Source organism: Tachysurus fulvidraco, chromosome 12, assembly GCF_022655615.1.
Source record: "Tachysurus fulvidraco isolate hzauxx_2018 chromosome 12, HZAU_PFXX_2.0, whole genome shotgun sequence".
NCBI lineage: Eukaryota > Metazoa > Chordata > Actinopteri > Siluriformes > Bagridae > Tachysurus > Tachysurus fulvidraco.
The window spans coordinates 10198999-10223032 of record NC_062529.1 but is presented as its reverse complement, the minus strand read 5'-3'; the positions used below and the strand labels follow the sequence as shown (position 1 = coordinate 10223032).

At 38.7% G+C, this 24034-nt stretch overlaps 1 protein-coding gene across 12 annotated transcripts in view; it reads left to right on the top strand.

Moving 5' to 3' along the window:
* The window catches only part of dnmt3ab (DNA (cytosine-5-)-methyltransferase 3 alpha b), a 52279-nt gene that overhangs the window by 7673 nt on the left and 20572 nt on the right, over positions 1–24034 (top strand). For 7 of the 12 annotated variants that reach the window (XR_007144601.1, XM_027172784.2, XM_047821884.1 and 4 more), the window contains 3 exons: positions 5494–5827; positions 13458–13504; positions 15243–15389. Coding sequence is in view for 7 of the 12 variants with exons in the window: in XM_027172784.2 (XP_027028585.1) it covers positions 5494–5827; positions 13458–13504; positions 15243–15389 (528 nt within the window). In the remaining 5 variants the exon portion in view is untranslated. Of the gene's footprint in view, positions 1–5493; positions 5828–13457; positions 13505–15242; positions 15390–20315; positions 21049–24034 lie in introns of those variants that run through there. The other 5 variants (XM_027172794.2, XM_027172793.2, XM_027172786.2 and 2 more) reach the window with 4 other exon arrangements.

Here is a 24034-nt window from a genome sequence, read left to right as displayed (position 1 = left end):
TGTGCCTCCTGTGGTTAAGGAGGAGGTATTTAGAAAAGGTAAAGATTTCCAGCAGTTGATGTTCAGTTTGTCCAGTGTCTAAAAGATACAGTTGTTTTCAGCAAGCGTAAGCTGCCTGTGGTTTATGTCAAGTGCATTGGCTTTTCCAGATATACCTGCCATGTGGGTAGACGAGCCATGGCTATTGATAACAATTAGCACATACATGAACCATATTTAAATGTAGTAAATGAAAGGTTGTGATAAAGTTCGGCACAATACACTTTTTTCTGATATCTTTTTCAAACCTCTGAAAAGAAGCAGCTGTTCAGTTTTCACTTTGAAAGTGCTTTTAAAAACGTTTACAGTTTTAGGAAAGTGTGTATAGAAAACGCCTTTGGTAAATTAAAATAAGAATATCATAAAACAGTTTTTCATTGTCCTGTATATAGTGATACATATCACATATCCACAAGTGTTTTGATTTAATTGAATGTTTTTATGGGAACACTGACAGTGATCCCCCAGAGCGAGCTCTCACCGGAATACTAACTTCCGGGGGTTGTTAGCATTTAAGCGAAGCCTAACTAAGTGCTATTATTGTCGTTCTGTGTATGACCCACTGCCTTTTTAAAAAAAAAATTATTAATTCTCGATTGTTTTCCTTGCATTTGCCTGTGTAATCTCTCTCTGTCTCCTATGTTTATGAGTGTTTTGTGATTTGGAATTGTTTGCTTGGATTACAGTAAAACTCTGTGTCATCCTTCACATTGATTCCGGCGATCAATAAAATTTATATATTACATGTACATTTAGGATGTCAACTAGTGGACCAAGCAAAGCATTAACGATTTTTATGTTTATGAACCTGATTTACATATCAAGCTCCTCCTTGCCGCTCGGGCGGAAGAGGTTAAAGCAGATTAAACCATGTACATGATACTGTAATGGAGCTAATCAACATAAGAAAAAATAAACAGTAGTTCAGACACTAGTTTGCAGAAGTGTTGCAACTTTGTCCAATTCAATTTATTTGTGTAAAGTACAAACTGAAGACAACTTATCAGGTCATAGACTAGATGCAGGGCTAGAGATATTAGCTCATGCTTCATGCATTTATCCTTTTATTTATCCTTGATTAATTAACTGAACATTACTTGTATAAAATATCAACGATGACAGAGAATGCTTGACGACGAGTGGACAAAGTCATAGCATGTGTGTTAGTTTCTATTGTGTCAAATTCAAAACAGATGAGTCAAAATCACTCTGGAATGAAAGTATAACCATTTTGAATCATCTTAAATATAGCCTTAAACAAACTTAACTAACATTTTGCTAAAGTTCCTTTTGTTTGTAATGTAGCTGTCAACTAACTTAACACACCTTAAATGATCATTTTTTCCCTTGTTTTTCATTGAGTCCTTGTTATAAAAATGTTCTGGAACTATTAAATGGCAAGGTGATCTCTTATGTACAGCCATCTTCAAGTTATTCCACAGGATATTATGTGCTGATTATGACAGTTTGTTGTTACATGCAGGAAGTGACCAGTATTCACCAGATACTTTTTCAAATCCATTTAATGATGTGTGCCTCCTAGCAGTCTCCCTCATAAGGTTTTGTCTTGTTATTTCATCTGATATGGAGGGACATCCTGTTCTTGGTAACGTCACCGTGGAGGCCCATTTTCTCAACATTACATGATGCATATAATGTTTCATTCATTTGTACCTCTCTCCTGATCAATATCTTTCAACCATGAGATCCTCTTCATGCTTAATGAAACCAAAATGATCAAGAAAATCAAATACAAATAGCTGATCTTAATTTGGGGTTAATCAGAATCAGTTTATTGCTGGCGGGTATATGATAATTACTTTTGAACATGAATTTGTGGTTCAGCAAGAGCACAGTCCTCTGCCCTATTATAAGAGGGTGTGCACACATATCCAGCCAGGTTATCGTTTACTATATAGCCAAAGTATGTGGGCACCTGACCATCACATTGAAATGTGCTTCTTCCTGAAAATTTGCCACAGAATTCAAAGCCCACAATTGTGAATCCCCTAAAGTGAGTTTCATTAAAACTAGATTGCCATGGTTGGAATGGAAGAACTCGAGTGGCCTGCACAGAGCCCTGACCTCAATCCTAATGAACACCTTTGGGATATTTACTAATGATCTTGTGGCATAAATTGCCACAGACACAGTAATGGCCACAAAACCCCATAGCCACAATCCAAATCAACGTCACATTGCAGAGATCATATAAAACAGTTGAATGCATTACAACACTAAGCACAGACATATGTAGAACATTAATTTTGATTGTTTTTTAGAGTAAAAGTGCTGCTACTGTAGTAATAATTCATTTGAAAGTAGTAATCATGAAATTTACTAAAATAAGTCATCTACAGTAGTAAAAAACTACTTGCAATCCAAAAATGTTCTCGGACTGAGGAGTACGATCTGAACAGTTAAAGATAACAAAAAAGAAAAGTAACATAGCTACATAGCTAAATTAAACAGATGCAGTTGAGGTTCTTGTATTTAGCTATATAGCTAATTGAAGTTGTATTTAGCTATATGGCTAGTTGAGGTTCTTGTATTTAGCTACTGTATATAGCTAGCTGAGGTTCTTGTATTTAGCTACTGTATATAGCTAGTTGAATAACAATTGCTATTGAACACCAGAGTAGAGGGCTACATTGGGATTGGGCTCGCGGGAGCGGGCGGTTTCACCTTTGCCCCGGGCGGGAGTGGGCGGTCAAAAAATTTAGCAGGAGATCCGCGGGACCCGGTGGGATTTAGTGTGTAGCCTGATAATAAGAATGGAGTCAACACATGATGTTGAGAAGAAGATTAGTATTAGCATTAGTATTAATTTATCTTATTTAAATGCAATCATGTTTAATTCTGTTATTCTGGACATTAGCCTGAACTAATAATTAGTCTGATCATTTGTGTACAATCAAAATTTTCACAAGCTCTCAAGAAAAAAATCCGCGGGTGCGGGCGGGAGTGGAACTCGCAGCTTGCGGGTGCGGGCGGTCCTGGTCAGAAATTCAGCGGGAGCGGGTGTGTGCGGGTTTATAAAAACAGTCCCGCGCAGGGCTCTACACCAGAGTAACACCTTCCAGCAGGTTGAATGTTGAGCTGTAAAATTCTGATAACTTCACAGGTTTTGGCATGCATCATTTTAAGATAATTCCTTTGAAACATTTGAAACACAAAATGTTTGATAAATTGGGCCATGGATGCTATTTTTTTCTACCGTTTGTGACATTGCTACTGCCGACTAAGCATCTGGTGATTGAAGTGTAGACTTACTGCAGGAAATGGCTTTATTGTGATTTTGTTCTTAAAATTTAATGATTTAAAATTACTTCATTCTATTAAGTAATTTATTAAAATTACTGTCTTTTAATTGGCTTACAGGCTTCTGAGGTTAAACGCGTTTTGTTATTTGTGTAACGGGGATCGAAAAATCAATGTTACAGAATTTAATATTTAATAAAAAAAAACTCAAGACAAGTGATTTACACCTCAGAAAAAGGACCATTACAGTGAACTATGTGCTGATGTACTACAATGAGAGTACATGTCTTTCATTATCTTCCACTCCTAGTAAGAAGTCATTCCTACCTGCTGTTTTACTACCACGTGTGTTGATGATAAAGCAGAAATAATTGTTTTATACATCAACGAGGATGTCTTTATTATGTATGTTACTATTTATATGCATTTATTTACATAATTAAAAGCAAGTGTAGAGGTTTGGCCGATTAAATGGATTAACGTCACTCTGCAGGCTGAGTAGTCTTCAGGTGAAAGTATATTAATTACTGTAGCAGACTAATTCAGACTAATGAGCTTCAATTTATGTAGTTATTAACTACTGGCTTAAATACAGGTTTCTATTAGAAAGTGCTAACACTTTATACGATGTCTGAGGTTTTACTTCATACTGAACTAATCAGGAACAATTTGTTTTTATTCCTGAACTATGTTCATCAATGTTTATTAGTACTCTTCCTCATTACTCCCAGCATCCGTCATTCTTGTATAATAAAGTATAATGTAATACATTTGCTTCCTTTTTTAGATTCATTGTGTTTACTAAATTATCTGTAGTAGTTATTGAGCATTAAGACAAATCCTTGAATAGTCTTTTTTAGAGATTAAAGTGTTCATTTAAGTTTATATACAGTCCCATCCGACCCCTGTTTGCGTTATACACCAAAAAGATTTCGGTTTGAGATCAAAAGATGGATATGAGATAGTTTAGGAAAGTTTATGATTTCCTGTTATTAACACCTAGATGTGTTAAACACATAAAACAACCTTCTGTGTCAGACCACCCAAGTTTTAGTTGTGCAGATATAGGAAGAATAATATAATAATATAATATAGGAAAAGACAAATGTCTAAGTGAATTAAAGTAAATAGCACTTCGTATTTGGTGGCAGATCCCTTGCTTGCATTTCCTTCATCATAGATGGCACAGAAAGCTGCCACATCACCAAAGTGTGGGTTTCTTTCTTTTTTTCTAGGTTTGTACCAGAGTTTTTTGTTTGTTTGTGTTAGGGGGGTTTCTCCATTTGTTATCCTTTTCAGGAGGTAAAATGCTGATGAGTTGGGTTAAGCTTTGCTGATCGACTTGGCCCGTGTAAAACTTTTTACGATACTCCCAATTAGATTGGATGCATTTCTCTGGAAATTACAGAACAGAATGTTTCTGTAGATGCCGCAATGTATGCTGCTGCCACTATCATGAATTTCCTCATCAATAAACATTAGTGAGTTTATTCCTGAAGTAGACATAGTAGACACAACCACCACCATCTTTCACAGACATCATATGTTTTGGATCATGAGCAGACAATTTCTTTCTCCACAATTTTTTGTCTCATCCCAGTACTACTTGCCCAAAACATGTGCAGAGAATCTGGATTTGGCAGGTCTTAGATCTTCATGTGGGCTCTTCATTTTTAACAACAAATGCAGTCTTCACAGATAAAACTGAAACCCAAAACTGAGAGAAGCTGTTTTGAGCAATTTATCAGAGCTATTTATTTTGTAAACTAACAGGACACACCTGGGCAACAAGAAACTGTTGTCATATTCAAGTATTCTTTATACAGTTTGCACTGTGTTATATTTTGTTGAAGAAATCTACATACAAATGCAACTTTTAAGGCCAACTGTTTTCCCGTTCCAATAGTTTCGAAGGGAGACTGTATTGCGTTGTTTATTTTATGCAGTATTAATAAAAATAACAAGCTAACAGAAATCCGTTTTCTACATTTATATATGCAAGTGTTTAAAAGATTTTAGAATTATAATCTATATTTAAGCTTATTTAAATGAAATATTGTAGTTTAAAGTTAGTTAAAATGTATTATAAATGTGCTATTAACTAAATATTACATTTCAATACATTAAAACTTTACTCCTCTTTTAACATTTAACACTTGGCTTGAATATTAATACTGTCATTTTCTGGTGCAGGTGGAGAGCTGTGGATCACTGACAGAGCTGGTGGGTTTGTCTAAGAATCACAGAGGATCAGGAATCCAGTCGTGTTCACAGCTTCAGGTTCATAATGGGGATGTAGGAGAGAGGCATGGCAACAGATCCTCGGAATGCTCTCGCCCCACGCAGGAGCAGAATGCTCTGGAAAACGGCCTCCCTCGCCAGGCTGCCTGCAGCATGAGCCCCTTCCTGGAGAACGGATTTGTTGTTGCCCAGGACAAGCGTGACTCGGAAAAGGACAAAGGGGAGACGCTGCCAAATCTACCTCGCAAGAAACGAGGAAGACGGAAACTGGAGCGACCGACTAAATGTGAGTTAAGCTTACAATAGCTGCCTGTGAGTGCTCATGGGCTGAGGGCCACAGTGTTTCATCATCCTCATACAATCTTCAGCCTTTAGTGATGAATGGAGAGGTGTTGTAAAATAGCTCTCCTCTAGCATTGGCTGTGGTAGTGCGTTTTGAAATTTGGCAGCTGTGGGTTTCCAGGATAGGTCATTATTCATTTATGTGTAAATATTAACTGGGAAAAACACAAGACTATTTTCACGAAGACAGCATGCTGTAATGTGCAAAAGTCTTTGGATAGTCAAATGTAAATGCAAATGAACATGAATTAAAAGTAACATTTCTTGCATTTAAGCAAAAATGTTATTGCCCCAAAGTTTAATTTCCAAACTTCTGCATTAAACTCCATTACACATAATTTAGTTTAATAGCTCATTCACCTGCCCTGTTGCAAGTGCATGACTGTTTTAGTTGGTAATTACAAATACTGAAGAGACCATTTGTACCCATCAAATCACTTAGAACTCTCTAGAGAGAGAGCAAAAATTATGATTTGGATCTCACAAAGGATCTCCCAACACCCTGCAAACACAAATACGTCTAAATTACTATTCAGTTATTCATCTTAAATAATATTATTCAATATCTCCCGTAATTTATTCAGTAAGTACAGTGAACATGTTAAGTATGTTTGGAGAGCGAGGAGAGGAATGACCTCAGCTTGCTTAATGCAGAGACAATGTCTGTGAGGGATGGTTAATGATGATAAAACCATTTTTTCACCTACTTTCTGTGTATTTGTTGTTGGCTATCATATACCAGGGCTCCAGTTTTATTAAAACTGTGAAAATATCAGATTTAATGACTACAGGAAGAAGATGGCCTGGTTGCCTCGTTATTGGCTTGGGCACGGTTTGTTTGTAATGGCCAGTCACAGGCTTGGTTGCACAGCGTGTCTGCAGAGCTCCCATGTGAACAACAACAGGTCTGTTTGCACCGCAGTTACATCATGTTGTTCATGGAAGCCATACGAAAATCGTCTCTACACAAAGAATGCTGAGGACTTGCTCAAACCCTCAGGTAATGGGAGATTGTAGGATTAAGTACTTCTTGATGTCAGAGGTGACAGGTACAGTAATATTTGCCAAGACTGTTAGGAGTAAATCTGATCTCATATATCTCAGTATAAATCACAGTGTGTGTGTATATATATATATATATATAGTGTGTGTGTGTGTGTGTGTGTGTGTGTGTGTGTGTGTGTGTGTGTGTGTGTGTGTGTGTATATATATATATATATAGTCGTAAAACTGGATCTTTTTTTTTATATATATATATATATATATATATATATATATATATATATATATATATATATATATATATATATAAACAAACGGATCCAGTTTTACGACTTTAGAGTGTGAATCTCTCTTCTCAGGTTGAGTAATGCTTTGCAACTTGCAACAAGATGATCATGCTGTCAGTCAGAAATCCTTGCCCTCGACTGTCTTTCTCTCTCTCTCTCTCTCTCTCTCTCTCTCTCTCTCTCTCTCTCTCTCTCTCTCTCTCTTTCTCTCTCTCTTACACACACTATATTTCCTGGCCAGAGCAGGCTATGACCTTGATGAGAGCAGTAAATAAAGCCCAGGGAGACAGCTGTCTCCTGGCAACCTGCCTTGGGTGGGTGCAGTGCATGGAAAGACAGCAGTGCTGTGTTATGGCCCCTGTCTCAGCAGGGACTGTGCCAGGTGGATGGCACTCTGCCCAAGCCACTTACACAGTGCTCCCAAAACACAGTATGCACTCGTTCACCCAGCTCACACACACACACACACACACACACACACACACACACACACACACACACACACACACACACACACACACACACACACACACACACACACACACCATATCCCAAATAGATATAATAGTTATATAAGCCCGGGCTCTGCATCAGCCTGTTAACGCAGACTTTATATATATCATACTGAATAGCAGTAATTACACATGGAGCATTAAATGCAATACAACAGAAATTGCACATTTAACCAGAAGTGCACAAGTCTGGCCTTATATAACAAGTAACCAGTCTTTGAAAAAATAGCTGTTAAACAACAGCAGAATCAGGCTGAATCTACCTGTAGGATATTATTATGCAGCACCACAGCCGAAGGTTAAAATGAGAGCTTTAGCACCTGCAGATGTAGCACTGCCTCTTTCCGTCTGTCTGCCTGTCTGTCTGACTTTCTGTCTGCAGTCAGATATTTGAATGTATATAAAATTTTGCATAGTTATATTTTAGATTTATACAACGGTTTGCCGCTGTGGAATTCTCTGTGGAAGTTGCTTAATTTTCTGTAACGAGCTCTGACATTAGTGCAAGCTGTAATTCAAATCTCAAGTTTATATGAATCTGCTTGTTTTAATGTTATTGTTTCTATATTGTTTCTAACAACACGTTCACATGGAGGTGTACGGCGGCTATCTGTATATTTTATATACGGTATTTTCCGCACCATAAGGCGCACCGGATTATAAGGCGCAGTCACAATTACGGGGTTTATTTCTGTACTTAACCCATACATAAGGCGCAACCGGATTATAAGGCGCATGCTAAAACATACGATCTACAAAAAAGGTAACAGAAGCAAAACAATGAGTTTAGTTGAACTTTATTACTATTAACAATACTATTTATTACTATACTATTTAACAATAAATACAATTTATACAAACAATTACTATACGATTTAACAATACACACAAATTATTTTTTAATCAATCTTCTCCCACAAATCCATCAAAGTCCTTATCTACTGTGTTTTCTTAACTTGGCGCAGTACATTTTCTTGCTTCCTCCACTTCCGAACCATAGATACATTGATGTTGAATACTTTCGCAGCTTTATTCCCATTTACAACCGTGTAACTGATAGCCTGTAGTTTGTAATTGTGCCTCGTAAGCATCTGATTTTTATTGGCGGATGGCAAACCAACTTAAGGTGCATTTACGGCCACCTACTGGACTGGAGTGTGGAGCGCATAATAGTTAGGAAGAAACAAATGTTGTTTTGCAACATAACGGTAGTATACCTACCGGAGGCGTGGCGAAGGTAAGCGAAGGTACTGTACGTATTATGTAACGTCCTCTGATTTGTTTATCGCTGCCAGCGTAAGTAGTGTATGAATTACGTCCCTGTGTCAGTGGGAAATGGTCGGACAGTCAATCAAATGGAGCGCTTACTAAAGTCACACAGCAACATTTTTAAAGATTTTTGGAACTCATAAGGCGCACCGGGTTATTAGGCGCACGGCCGATTTTTGAGAAAATTTAAGGCTTTTAGGTGCGCCTTATAGTGCCTTAAAATACTGTAATCAAGGCAAAAATAATTTAGTTATTAAAAAAAATCATCCAGTCTTGTGGAAATTTTCTTTTCTGCAGCATCTTTTATACATTGAATTTTAACATTCTGTTACAAATATATGTTACGAAACGACGTATAAGACTTCTTCTACTATTTGAAGACGACTATATGACGATCTACTACTATTTGTTATTTGAATGCGTACATTTTCCAGCTGTAATTTTTTTAGACAATTGAGAATACAAAGATGTTTCTCATTTTGAAAATATCCAAAATTACCCTACATCTTGACCATGTGACTTGAGAGCTTGTTCATTTGCTTTACTATAGATAGAATACTGAATTATGCATATTAAAAGTGTCCTGCTATAATCCGTCTGTGCATCGGTTGATGAAAAAGATCCATTTTAGGCATATGGAAGGCATGTTCAGCTTGTAGGGCTGGATCACAACATCCATCTGTGTGTTATTGCATGAAACACTGATCCATACCTGTTCTCGGAAACCTTAAGTCATTCATACTTTGATGTTTACCCGAAGAAAGAGCCTTTAATATCTCATTCCAAACCATTCCAGCGTGAAATGCACGATGCCCCGACGTACAGTTTTATGTTTCAGTATTTATGTCATTCATCTGAAAAGCAGAGGAAGGACCTTAGCTCAGCACAGCGTATCACCTAAACTCATGAACTCGCTGATCTCAGCAGTGGAAAAGTCCCCTCCTTTACCTCAGTAACCGGTTATGTAGTCATTTTTTCCCATTGTCAGAAAACATGTGTGTGTGAGTAGGTGAGAGAGAAGTATAGATGATCGAGATGACTGTTAGTAACTGGGCACAAGTCAAAATCCATCACTGGTACCTAAAGAATAGTACATCTAGGAGTAGCAGCAGATTGTTAAATGAATATTTGATGAACAAAAATGGTGATATATCTATAGGTAATCCTGTGCATCTCACACTGCTCATTCTGTTCAGTACATTTTCCCCCAGATTAAATTTCTTAGGCAATCATTAAGTCTTCTGGTATTGTGTGAGTAAAGATGTGGAAGAATCATTGTGTTTAAAATAGAATATAGAGTAAGTCATTATCTCTACTTCCTCTTTTCCTCTCTATGTCTCTCTCTCTTTCTGTTACTCTTTTTCTCTCTCTGTTTCTTACCCACGTTGCAGTGAGTGACCCTGTCCTCTGAGAAATAAACGATAGCAAACCATGCCTGTAAAATGCAAACTTTTCATTATATGAAACATTAAATATGTTTATACGGCAGTGTTGAATTTAATGATTAATAACAAACATGTAAAATTATTCTAACAAGTCAGTTATTTAACAGTTCTGACATTTAATAAGTATGAAAAAAAATCTATTCAAGGATGATCACTTTTATTCATTTTACAGCTTCTGAAGTTAACAATAAGCCGAGCGTCTGCACTTACACATAAGTCAAATGGCAATTAGGGCAGTATAATGGTGGAACTTTAGAAAATGAACCTGGGAAAAGGGATTTGATATTTATGTGTCAGGTTGGAGGTGTAAATTTAATGAGCTCCTCTGAGGTTGGCCGTCCTTCACAGGTTTCCCATGCTCTTCTTAAGACTATGTATTATTGCTCATGAATCATGAATCACTGTAATAGCCCTGCTAGTGTTTCAGGTCAGTAGAAATCGTAGCCTCTCGTTACCCCCTGCCTGTCTTTCTCATTCCAGTCAAAACAAAGTTGCTTCTAGGAGTGAACAATGTCCTTCTATAAATAAAGACGTTCGGAGTGTAAATCAATTCCAAGGAAAGAGAATTATCACAGCTTGTGATCCTTTTTAAAAAAAAAAAAGTCAACGAGAAAAAAGTCGATTTGCATTTTAAAACAAAACAATTTAGCAAGGCTCATAAACACATATACGTATGCAAATAGATATTTTGCTCACATAAATTACAACCAGTATGTGTTTTGCTGAAACATATACATTTTCTGCAAAATGACATTTAAATGAGATTTTTAGCATTCATAATTCTGCTCTGAAATCCAATCTTGTGCTTATTCAGATTTCTTGAGATTCCTTGAAACATTTTACTTCTAAATGTAAAATCTTCTTTTATGGTGCACTGATTTACTCTGCGAGCAACTTTACATGAACATATCTGATTCTGTTTCAGGCAACATAATATCAACTGCTTAAAAAATTTCCCAATCCTGAGTTTGCGACAGACCTTGTTGGAATATAAAAAAGTTTGGCTTTTACGAGTCAGCTAGCTGCAGATGTGTTCAGCCAGAGCCCGAGTCTCTGTACGCTACGTTAAAGAAACGCAGATAGGAAGCAGGCAGTGGGGGTAGGGAGGGACAGGGCTAATAGTACGCAGCTGTGGAGCCTCAGCACGATGAGATGTAGGGTCAGGGGTGTGAGCAAAGCCAAAGTAAACCTGGCCTCCCTCCATACTCATCACCACTCTGGCTCACACTCCCTAACCTCCCGCTTCCTTCAGCCTCAACCACAACCTTCTGAGTCACACAGTTTCCTTGTGTCAGGCACTGAGACTACACCGTCTTCCATCCAGGTAGCCTGACACTTCAGAATATGTCGCCAGGAGCCCCACAATGTTAATGACTCTCATTGCTCATTTGTCATTTGATCCTACATCTGGCACACAATCAGCACTGAATGAAATAGATCTGGACAGAACGACCGTAACCTCACAAAAAGAGCATTATAATGAGAATACATGAAGTGGTACTTTATTCTGTAATGGAGAATATTATTAAAATTCGATTTTTTAAATCACTGCAACACCATTACTTACTTGTATATGATGAAACTGCCTGTGCACAGATGACTTTTCCACATGATCTCAATGGAGCAGTAAAATGCCAAAGCAACTCAAAGGTTACTGGGCAAGAATTTTTGCTTACAGGCAGCAGAATATGAGCTAGAGTAGCTGCTGTATGTACTGTAGCTTGCAACACACACACACACACACACACATACACACACACACCTCACGGGGCTTTTCTGCTTAACGTCAAGCTATCAGGCAGTGCTGTTGTGAATTATTTTAGTATGTTTTAATATTTAAAGCACATTAACAATATACAAAAGATAGCACACAATGTGTACAGCAGTATACCAGTAAGATTACACCAATGTTTCTGCTTGTATAACAAGCTTCATATGATTATAAATACAAATAGGTTTAAGGCATCACAACTCATGTCATTTTAGAATTACCTAATATAGCAATCTATAAAAACGATGCGGTCCTTTGTTACTCCAGGTTAATTTGGTTAATACAGACCAATCCTGTTATATACAGCTAATTCTGTCTAATATCAAATTCTTTCTACATTAGTTTTTTTTCTTCCTCCAACACTCTTCTAGTCATGTGTAGTTATAGTCTTGTAGTCTTTCCTCCTCTAATATTTTACTGTGTAGAATGTGTAAAATAGATACAAAAGGGATTGTCACACTTCAAATAAAGTGATTGTAAAGTCCGGGTAAACAGAATCCTGGGTTATCTCGTTCGACATTTCACACTGCTCATACTTCACCTGGGGTTAACAATTAATCCTGTTAATTTGTTAACACAAATCCTCACTGAAACAAAAGAAAAATAACACAAAAGAAAAAGACAAAAAGACAAAAGAAAAATAACACAGAGGATTTATATGATATTTATATGATTCTATGAATTTCTTTTACACATCAAACGACTTGTGTGTTCTTGTACAGTAGATCACTATGGATCATAAATGTGAAAGAAACCAAAGCTTCACTCCAGTTGAGTAATTTTTTTTCTGTTAATTCCTGTTAAAAGTTACAACTACTGTTCATGATACACTTCTGTGACTATACAGAGCAGGTGATATGAGACACACACTTTTCAATTTCTGAGTGTCTGTTGCTAAGCATCTAGACATAACATACTAACACTGCATTGTTTCACACTGCACACATTTGGGCACCACAATGTGGGATTAACGCTGCAAATGGTGCTAACTCCACTTCAGAGCAGGGTAGCATAATCCCCGCTAAAAAGCAGCGCTAACCCCGCAGCGTGAAACACGTTCCTCTGTCTTGAGGTTAAAAGCAAGGTTAAGAAGGACAATATCCCGGGGTTAAGTGCAGTGTGAAAAGCCCTAATGAGAGAGTTAATCTCTATATCATTGTATCCATTGCATACAGCTACTGGGAGACATTGCATTTCCTAACAGATATCGATCTCCAGTTTGTCTGGATAGAGTATAATAGTCTGTTGCAGTAATTTTTTTCTTCTGTGCGGTTATATTTCTCTTTAGATGTCGAGCACCGGGAGGACGAGATCGGGGACACTTCGAAGAACGAGGTACGGAACTCTCATGGTGTGGTCCATTCGTCCTCTATCTCTGTATCTATATTGTATACGTGTACATTGTATACATGTGTGTATACTTCAATTCAATTCAATTCAAGTTTATTTGTATAGCGCTTTTTACAATAGACATTGTCTCAAAGCAGCTTTACAGAACATAAACACAGAGCAGAAGGTAAACATAATTAATGATAAAGGAATTAACGAATAATAAAAGAAATAAGAATTAACAGAATAAAAATTCTAGATTATTATTAGATGTATATAGTTCACAGTGTGTATGTATTTATTCCCCTATGAGCAAGTCTGAGGTGACTCAGGCAGCAGTGGCAAGGAAAAACTCCCTTAAATTGGTAAAGGAAGAAACCTTGAGAGGAACCGGACTCAAGGGGGAACCCATCCTCATATGGGTGACACTGGGGGTGTGATTGTAATATACAGTCAGTTAAATGTTGTATTGGTGTGAGGTTCAAGGACTTCTGATCTCCTGAGTACCATAGAGTCTAACTGGAGATGTCTCAGGATTCTTAGAGTCGGCCTCGGCTCAGTGGACGTCCAAAGGCTTCGTCCCACAGAGGACGTTGGGAGCTGGTACAGTGTCTGGATGCCTCGGGATGGGTACAAAGAGAAAAGCAGTGGAAAGGGATTAACATATCTGCTGTTCATAAAAATGTGCTGGTCTGATGTACTGGTGCATGATATTATGGGATGTATTATGTGTACGCCTGACTAAAGAGATGAGTTTTTAATCTACATTTAAACTGGGAAAGTGTGTCTGCGCCCCGAACACTATCAGGAAGACTATTCCAAAGTTTGGGAGCTAAATAAGAAAATGCTCTACCACCTTTAGTAGACTTAGATATTCTGGGAACTACCAAAAGCCCTGAGTTTTGTGATCTCAGAGAGCGTGAAGGATTGTAACGTGTTAGAAGACTAGTTAGATACATGGGAGCTAAACCATTAAGAGCCTTGTACGTAAGTAGCAGCAGTTTGTAGTCAATTCTATACTTAACAGGTAGCCAGTGTAGAGATGATAAAATTGGGGTTATATGGTCATACTTTCTTGTCCTAGTGAGAACTCTGGCAGCTGCATTTTGGACTAACTGTAACCTATTTATTAAAGATGCAGGACAACCACCTAGTAATGCATTACAATAGTCCAGTCTAGAGGTCATGCACGCATGAACTAGCTTCTCAGCATCAGATATGTTCTCAGCATCAGATATGTTCTCAGTATACAATATGTTCCAGTACATTGTTATGTGTTTTTTTTTTCTTTTCCCAATACTCTGTCTGCAGTGAAGAGGGTTTTAGTTGCATGATTAGAAAAACACTTACAAAGCTATTTTCCTGATTATTGGGTAGTTGTGAAAGAAATGGTACCCTGATGGCTACTAGATTTGAAATATCAAATACACTTGGTCCTCCGGGTTGCATGGAAATTCCCATTTCTCCGTAAGCAATGGCTGGCTGACGGGATATAGGAAGACAGGCCAACAAAGTATAGCTCCCTGTCTGAGTGCTCACACTCTACAAACTGCTTAGCTCTCTGGTCTTTTACTCCCCACACCCAAAGCTCTAACAAACAAATTCAACCGTTTCACTGTCAGAAAACCAAACCACCAGCTCCCTTCCCTCTTTTATCGATAGCACCGAAAGATAAGGTGAGTGAATTAAACAAGCGGTTATTTTTTTTCCTTTTCTTTTTGCTTTTATTTGTCAATTTAAACAGGGAGATCGAGGCAGGCTACGTGGGGGAGTGGGCTGGGAAATCAGTCTACGCCAGAGACCCATGCCCAGAGTAACGTTCCAGGCCGGTGACCCTTATTACATTAGCAAGAGGACCAGGGAGGAGTTGCTGGCCAAGTGGAAGATGGAGGTGAGTACCGGAGAGATAGGGAGGTAGGAACACAGGACCCATATACACCGACGAGTGCTGATCCCCGATCATATTCACTCTAACCATGCTGGCTAGGGTTTGGGAAAGTCTGAGATGTTTGTTGTTACAATTCTAGAACCTACTTCCAGCAGAGAGCTTTAGAGTGAAAGAAAAAAAACCACATACGAAAGCCAAGTGTATTTGATGACTCATCTGAAGGTACCATTTATTTCATGAGACGTTTTACTGGTTGTATGTGAAACCTTGTCTAATGCATATTAGATTTGTGTAGTATATCATACTCTGAATTGTTCTTGGATTCTTAAAGAAAGAGATGTTGACTTAGTTTCTGTAACAGCACAACAATGCTACTATAGTAACAGCTCTTATAGTGGTATATGTCGCATAATTCTAAACATTATAATAATAGACAGATGTTAAAAAAACTGTTAAATGAAGAAAAACAGTTAGTGTAGCTGATGATGTGGTGAAGCTGGAGACATTTTATTTTAACGTTTATAGAAGGAGTCTCAGTTGTTTAGTCTTTGCAGGACAAAGGAGACACAGTCTTCAGGACAAAGGAGTTAATGCATTCCCAATTAACCAAACACATGACAAGCTTGTTTTTTCGTGTCTCATTAACATCAAGAAATAGAATACCGGTGAGGCTAGTGAGCAAAAGACAGTTAATAACTACTGTAGCATTCTGACAGGAAGTAGCGTCAGCTGTAGCGTGATGACTGCGTCTTGTCTCGCAGATGTTCTGTAACATTAATTATTACTTTAAAGAGTTGCGCTGTATATTAATAAATGAATAATTGGAACTGATAGCAAATTGTTATGCTGTCAGCGGGATAAAACACTTTGTGAAGGGTCGTGCTTTTATACATAAATAACCCATTTCTTGGTAGGTACAGCCCTTTGCTTCCCATCACGCTATTATATCATGCCGTTCCTTACTAGCTCTACGCTAGTTCTCCTCAATGATGACAAAGTAATAATTGGAAAAAATTGGATAGAATGGTTACTAAATCATCATTAAGCTTTTATTACAAGATGTTCACCTGATAAGCTGGAGTTCAAGTTGCTTTAGTCATTTTTTTCTTACTTCCGCAGTGACTGTGGTGTATGCACTTGCCCATGTGTAGCTCTTCCCCCAAAGCTGATTTGTCTACAAAGTCTTTGTATGCAATAGCATTATCATTTCTTTGCTTGTAACTAAGAGAGCTAATCTTGTTCCAGTTGGACTGTGCTCCTGTGCACAAATCACACCCCATAATGACATGGTTTGTTGAGGTCGGTATGTAAAAATACGACTAGCCTGCACAGAGCTCAAGAACATTGATTGTGGATAGTGGTAATAGCATAAAAGATGAGGCACTGGGATCTGTTTGAGGCAGTATGCAGATTTCAGTAATGCAAATTTCAGTCAGTACTCTTGACATCATTTGGATCGCTATCTAGCCATGTTTGTTTGTGACCACACCCTCTTACTCAGATCAGGTCAGGTTCATAAGTAACAGCTGAATAGATGTTGCCTGTTGCCATAGTAACACACAAGCTGACTGAGTTGTAACTGTGTTGATTATACTTGCATGCATTGTAACTGTACGAGTTGCCTGAACGAGTTGTAACCAGTGGTGTAGTCTACGTGATACGCAGTTATACGCTGTATACCCACTAGGAAAGGCCAAGGATTTCCGTATACCCGCTTAAAAAGCGTGAGGATACGTAACAATATCGTTTTGTGACAGAAGTTTCATTGCGAACACAGACTGTGGTTGCGATTGCGAATCACTAACGTTTTTGGACCATTGGGGCTTCCGTGGCCTGTGAGCTGATCTGACGTGACCTACCAAGGAGGAAAATGAGTTGCTTGGCGGTGTTTTTTTGGCGCAAATTTGAAATGAACTAACTAACGTAAAAGAAGATATGAAACGAAAGCAGACTCAAACTACACTCTGTGTTTTCGGAAGCCTGCGCCTAAAGCTACAGCAGCATCGGGTGACATTGCCCGAGTACAAATGTATTTGGAAACTTTTGTAAACTACCAGTTCATTCAGTTCATAATATTCTGCAATGAAAGAGTGTTGGTGATAGAACTGAACAAATGTTTATTGTTCACTTTTAAATGTACATTGAAAATTGACAGCTGATAAAACCTGTGCTCCAGGTCCCATATTCATATAATATTTAAGGCTAAATGTAATTCTTAATTGTATAGCATGTCATTTTTCAAAATATCATCTTTTGTGTTAAACAGAAGAAAGAAACTCATACAGTTTTGGAACAAATTGAGGTTGAGGAAATAACACAATTTTCATTTTTGGGTGAACTATACCTTTAAGGGCTACATTAAGCCTTAAATGTTATATGAATATGGGACCTGGAGCACAGGTTTTATCAGCTGACTGTCTTTCGTTGCTTATAATAAATTGGAATGTTGATAACACATAAGCAGTCTTTAATAATGCTCTAAATTACATCACTGGTTGTAACTGTTGATTAAACTTATCGCTAGAACTAGAAACACAGACAAGTGGCTGATCCAAACAGTGCCGTCATACTAAATATTAATGAGCAAGTCTTTCTGGGAGATTTTCTCCTTTAAAAGGATGATGGTGTATGCAGTGCTCTTTGAGCTGCAGGCAGTCACTTGTAGGGCATCTTTCCAATGTATTTCCAGTCTTTTGCTGGCAAGACACATTACTCCTTCTAGTAATTCTATTATGCAAATAATATTTTTCTTATTTACCTAAATAATTGATGTAAATAACAGTCAGCATAATTATCATGCTACCACTATTAAGATTACAAATCAAATTTTATTGAACAAACCTCCTAATGATGACAGTATCTATTTAAACATAAAAAACGTACAATGCAGTGTTCCAAATTATTACGCACAGTAAGTTTCAAAACACTTTATAGTTTGTAAAGAACTGAAAATATTTACTGAAATCAAAAGCTATTTCAATCAAACTTATAACAGCATTTTAACATTTTAACAGGTCACGTTACACTTTAACATAGGACCCCTTATTTGATTTGCTTCACAAGTCTTGCATCCATTGAACTTGTGAGTTTTTGGACAGTTTCTGCTTGCATTTGCTTGCAAGATGTCAGAATAGTCTCCCAGAGCTGCTGTTTGGATGTAAACTGCCTCCCGCCCTCATAGATCATTTGCTTGAGGATGCTCCAACGGTTCTCTCTAGGATTGAGGTCAGGGGAGGATGGAGGCCACACCATGACTTTCTCTCCTTTTATCCCCATAGCAGCCATTGATGCAGAGGCAGCATGAGATGGTGCATTGTCATGCATGAAGATGATTTTATTACGGAAAGCATAGTTCTTCCTTCTGTACCAGGGAAGAAAGTAGTCAGTCAGAAACTCCACATACTTTGCAGAGGTTTACACCTTCGGGGACCCTAAAGGGGCCGACTAGCTCTCTTCCCATGAATCCGGCCCAAAACATGACTCCACCACTGCCTTGCTGACATCGCAGCCTTGGTGGAACAGGGTGGCCACCCACCAACCATCCACTACTCCATACATCTGAACCATCCAGGGTTGCACGGCACTCATCAGTGAACAGAAAATTAGTCTTCATGTATTTTTCTGCCCAATGCAGCTGTTTCTGCTTGTGAGCATTGGTTAGTGGTGGGCGAATAGAAGGTTTATGCACAGTTGCAAGACTCTGGAGGACTCTACACCTTGATGTCCGCGGGACTCCAGAGGCACCGGCAGCTTCAAATATCTGCTGCAGTTGGGGGGTTCGGTGCCGTGCTCAACGACTGAGGTGCCCTTGAGCAAGGCACCGAACCCCCCAACTGCTTCCCGGGCGCCGCAGCATAAATGGCTGCCCACTGTTCCGGGTGTGTGTTCACGGTGTGTGTGTGTTCGCTGCTGTGTGTGTGCACTTTGGATGGGTCAAATGCAGAGAACGAATTCTGAGTATGGGTCACCATACTTAGCCGTATGTCACGTCATATCTGTTTGCTGCTATGTAATGGTATTTTAGCAGCTGCTCTCTTGATGCACGGATCTGGCAGAAAGCTCTGAATCGGCCACAAAAACCACTTAATAGTACGATGATCACGCTTAAGTTTTTGTGAAATATCTAATGTTTTCATACCTCGTCCAAGGCATTGAACTATTTCACTCTTTTCGGCAGCAGAGAGATCCTTTTTCTTCTCCATATTGCATGGAAATGGTGCTCTGCTTAATAATGTGGAACACCCTGCTTTAGTAGTCTTTCCTTCGATTGGGCTCACCTCGCAATCTAATTATCACAGGTGTCCGAGATTGTTTTGTGATCGAAAGAGCCCTGAGACACAACGCCATCCATGAGTTAAACTAAAAAACAAAATATTTAATCTTTGTGACACTTAAATAGATTTTGCATAATAATTTGGAACAGGGTGTAATTTTCAGTCTCCATGGCAACCAAATGGGGCCTACTGTTGGACTAATGCACCCTCCCTTTCCCCAAAGCCTTTTCCCCTACCCCCTTTGCCCTTTGTCCAAGTAGGACCGAAGAGAAGCCATAAAAATGTCATGGCAGCTGAAAATATTACCAAATTAGCAGGATACGCAGTTGTCTCGTAACATTCCAGTGGAACATTCACCCACATGGACGCTGGGAATTAACCATCAGGTCAAGTCAGGGTATGTTTTCTCCCCCTGTCTCTGGGTAAGCATTTTTTAGAAGAGTCCATATTTTAATACATTTTCCAAAGCTCTGCATCGTCATGCATTTGTGTGGCTCAGAAGAGTTCAAAACGCAACTGACTGACAGTGCTGAGATGCTCTTCTTCTCAGCTAAGAATTACCTGTGTAGCAAGTTGAGCTTCGTTACTGTAGTATTTATGGTGTAAAAGTAGTAAGAGGATCGAGGATGTGAGTGAAGTCATGTTTTTGTTTAAACATGTGAGCAAATTTACAGCCGATTCTTCCTTCCCACACCATTTTTGTCGTTACGTCTCAACATCCTTCCTTTCTACTATGGCATTGCTATGGATATAAGGGTGAAGATGAGGTTTTCAGCAAATTTCCAGAGCTCCTTGCAAGACGGCCTCCTGGCTGCCTGCCAACACTTTGCAAGTTCTCTCTAGCCAACCAGAATTCCTGTCGACAACCACCTGACCCTGAATTCCCAGACAAAGAAATGTTCATGCTTTCTATTTTTTTCCTTGCTCTTTTTTTTGAGTGGTCTCCTCTAACCCGAGAGTGGGGGCAAGGGAAAAAAAAGCCTAAGAGACACACGTTGGATTTAAAGTGCTGAGCGCAGGCGTGCATGCTTTAGGTCGGCTTGGTTGTTTGTTGTTGATAGCGCCGGGTGTGTGTGAGTGTGACCGTGTGCATGCGTGTGTGTGTGTGTGTGTGTGTGTGTGTGTGTGTGCGTGTGTGTGTGCGTGTGTGTGTGTGCGTGTGTGTGCGTGTGTGTGTGTGTGTGTGTGTGTGTGTGTGGGGAAAACAGCATGCAGGTTTGAGCAGACCTTGCTAGGGGAGGAATTATGGTAACTTCAGGTATTTCCAGGAGACTTGTTATGGACCTTCTGCTCTTGGTGGCTTAAAGGAATCCCATCTCTTTCAGCTCGAGAGGAGGGAGCTCAGGCGTTCGCTGGAGACTGCAGGAAAAAAAAGTACTTGTTTGACTGTATGTAATCATGGGGGATCGCCGCATGCTTAAAGTATTTCCTGTTTCAGTGTCTCTGCTGCAGTTTCAAATTGTCTGCAGCCATGTTGCATAAAACCGTTCAAAAGTTTAGATGTTACATGCTGCTTGATTATGTGTTCTTTCTTGTGTCTTTTTAAAGCAACAGGCTCCAAAGTATTCATATATTTTCTGCTGAATGTCAGTTTTTGGTAAAGAATATGTCTTTTAGTGCAGTTGTTGTTCATTTAGGAAATGCTGATAAGCTTGTCTCTTGCTCTGGATTCCAGGACAGAATGGTTTAAGTTAGTAAATATTATCTTTCACCCTTGCTTGTGTTGAAACAGAAATGTGGTGCCTGTCTTTTTAAGAATATGCTAATGCGAGAACGAACCCAGTGAACCTGCCTGGCGTATGCGCACTGCCAGGGCTGTGGGTCAAGGCTAGCAGCACAAACACTACCAGGCTTTTAGTTCTGCCTGACTCTTTTAAGCCTAATATTTTGACAATTAATAAGCAGTTATTAGTGAAATAACAGGTTTTGAAGTGAGAAAAAGATTTTATTTAAAAAAAAAAAAATAATAATAATTCAGTGCTGGGAGAATAGAAAATAAAGAGCGGGTGTTTGAGAAAGCTTCTTTAATTGTGCTGGGTTTGCTTTCTTTTTGCATGGCTGACCTCTGTAAGGCTCCTAATTGCTGGAGCTCTTTTAAGGACATTCCACAATGGAGGCCAGATGCATCGTCAGTCCTGTGCTCTCCAGAGGCCAAGAAGTGAGGGCGCATTGTTCAGCCCCTCATAGAGGTCATGTCAAAATAAATGCGAATGTCACATGATGATGATGATTATGGCAATTCATATTCTGCAGGAATGTCACTTTTCAATTTCACACTGCCTGAGGAAGCATTAAACAGTTCTGTCAAGGGCTTCCTCCTTGTATTTGTTCCAAACTTTTGCATAGATGACCTGTTTGATGTTGTGTAGTAGCTGGTGTTTGCTCACTAATTTTGTCATATTGATAATTGCCTGTGGAAAAAAAAGCCAGCTATAATTCAGATCATAGGTTTATATTACAGAGCTCATCGTAATACGTTAATGTTAACGTTTCTGTAGATAAAAAAGTAGATAGATGGTTAGTGCTTTATGGTTTCTCTGTAACATGAAAAGCTGCTTTTCTTTCAAGCTTGTTATCTTCAAGGCTGGTGATGGACTCTGGAGACTATATGGCTGCTGTTAATGTATATGATGTTAGGACTTAAACTTGTTACTCAAACAAGCTGCTCATCAGCAATTAAATGTTACTCTAAACAATTAAAGATACAAACATGTTCATTAGTAGATTAAAATGGAACAAATCCATGTGGCGAGAGCCAAGTTAACCACTCTGTTCAAAAGAACCGACTTCAGGATGGTAACAGTACATCAGCGTCACAGCACCCAGGCACTGATTATCATCCTATAACAGCATGCCATGTCATGTTTTATTATCCATTTTTATTCCTTACTTTCTTACTTTTAAGACTGCCATGAATGTAAGATAATTAAAGTATTTCTAGACATTTTACTCACTTTACTAACTTCTACAAAGCAACAAGAAGAATGAGACATTTTTTAATTGTTGTGTGATTTGGTTGATGTGAAGCAATAATTAGTTTGAACTATTCCAACATAATATGTGTATTATATAAATAATTATTGTTGTCTCTTTGGATGTTAGAGCCAAACATGATATTTCAGATACGTTCACTCTTGAATGTGAGCGGTTTCGTCTCGTTTTTCCTTTTAGTGACTCTGACTGTGAGCAGAAATGTTTGCTCATTTTCTTTGTCATTGCTATCACTATTTCATCCATCATCTATAAATAACTGTGGTTTTCTGTAGTGCAGTTATATGACTAGCTGCTATCTATAGTAGAAACCACTTTTGGCCTGTGCTGTGACCTCTAAGTGGAACAGACCAGAAGCTTAATGTGTAGTATACTTCAGTTCCGTGCTATTTGTCTTTATTAAAATCCATTGTAGCCGCCACTAATATTACTTTTTAGAGACACAAATTGTGTTAGATGTAGCGCTCATTCAGGATAAATGTAAAAGTGTGGGTGTGGGTGTATATGTGTATGTGTGGTATTGCCTTAGGATATTCTTTTCATCCAAAGAACGGGCTGGACTCCATTATCACAATTGATTGCCCCAGTTGCGTTTTTTGTGTTTTTCATCATTGGTTCTGGCCCATGAGTACAAAAAGACAAGACACTGCATGACGATAAGTCTCCACCATGTGTTTGAGCGTAGTGTGGGAAAAATGACTCGCTGACTAAATCTAAAGCTAATTTGGATTGATCTATTTTGTTCGTGATGGCATCAGTAATGATTACTAGCTGATCAAGCAACACAGACGAAGCCTTCGTTTGCTTTCTGTCTCGCACACGACCTGTGGAACAGATGCCTTGGTATTGCCAAAGCTGTCAGTACTGTGTGTGTATATATAAGTGATAAAGACTGTATTGTACTGTACTTTCATAACCCTCCACCCACCATGCTTCCCTTCCTCCTCCCCTGTGATTTGGAGAGTCAAACTCTTCCCGCAGTGAGGCCCATGAGAAGGGGGCATTTACTACTGGGAAAATGTCCAGAAACAAACCCCGACTTCTTATAGCCACCTCACTCTTTACTCTTTAGTCTCCAGTTCTGTGAGCATTGGGAGTTGGGGAAACGGTGGGGGTGTTCGTTTTCAGTTCATTTTCTAGATAAATAACACCTCTCCTCCATCCACAGAAAAAAGTGGGCAAGATAAAGATTCTTCTGTCTATTTTTGCCAAATTCCCCCATCCTTTGTTCTTAGGGCAGCAACCCACAAAATGGTGTCATTTTCCTAATGCAAGACTTTCTATAACAAGTGCAACTTTAGTCAGTCTGTGTTTTTTTCCTCTTTCTACAGTAGGTGTGGTTTATTGTGTCAGCTATAAATTCTGTACATTCTGAACAGTAAT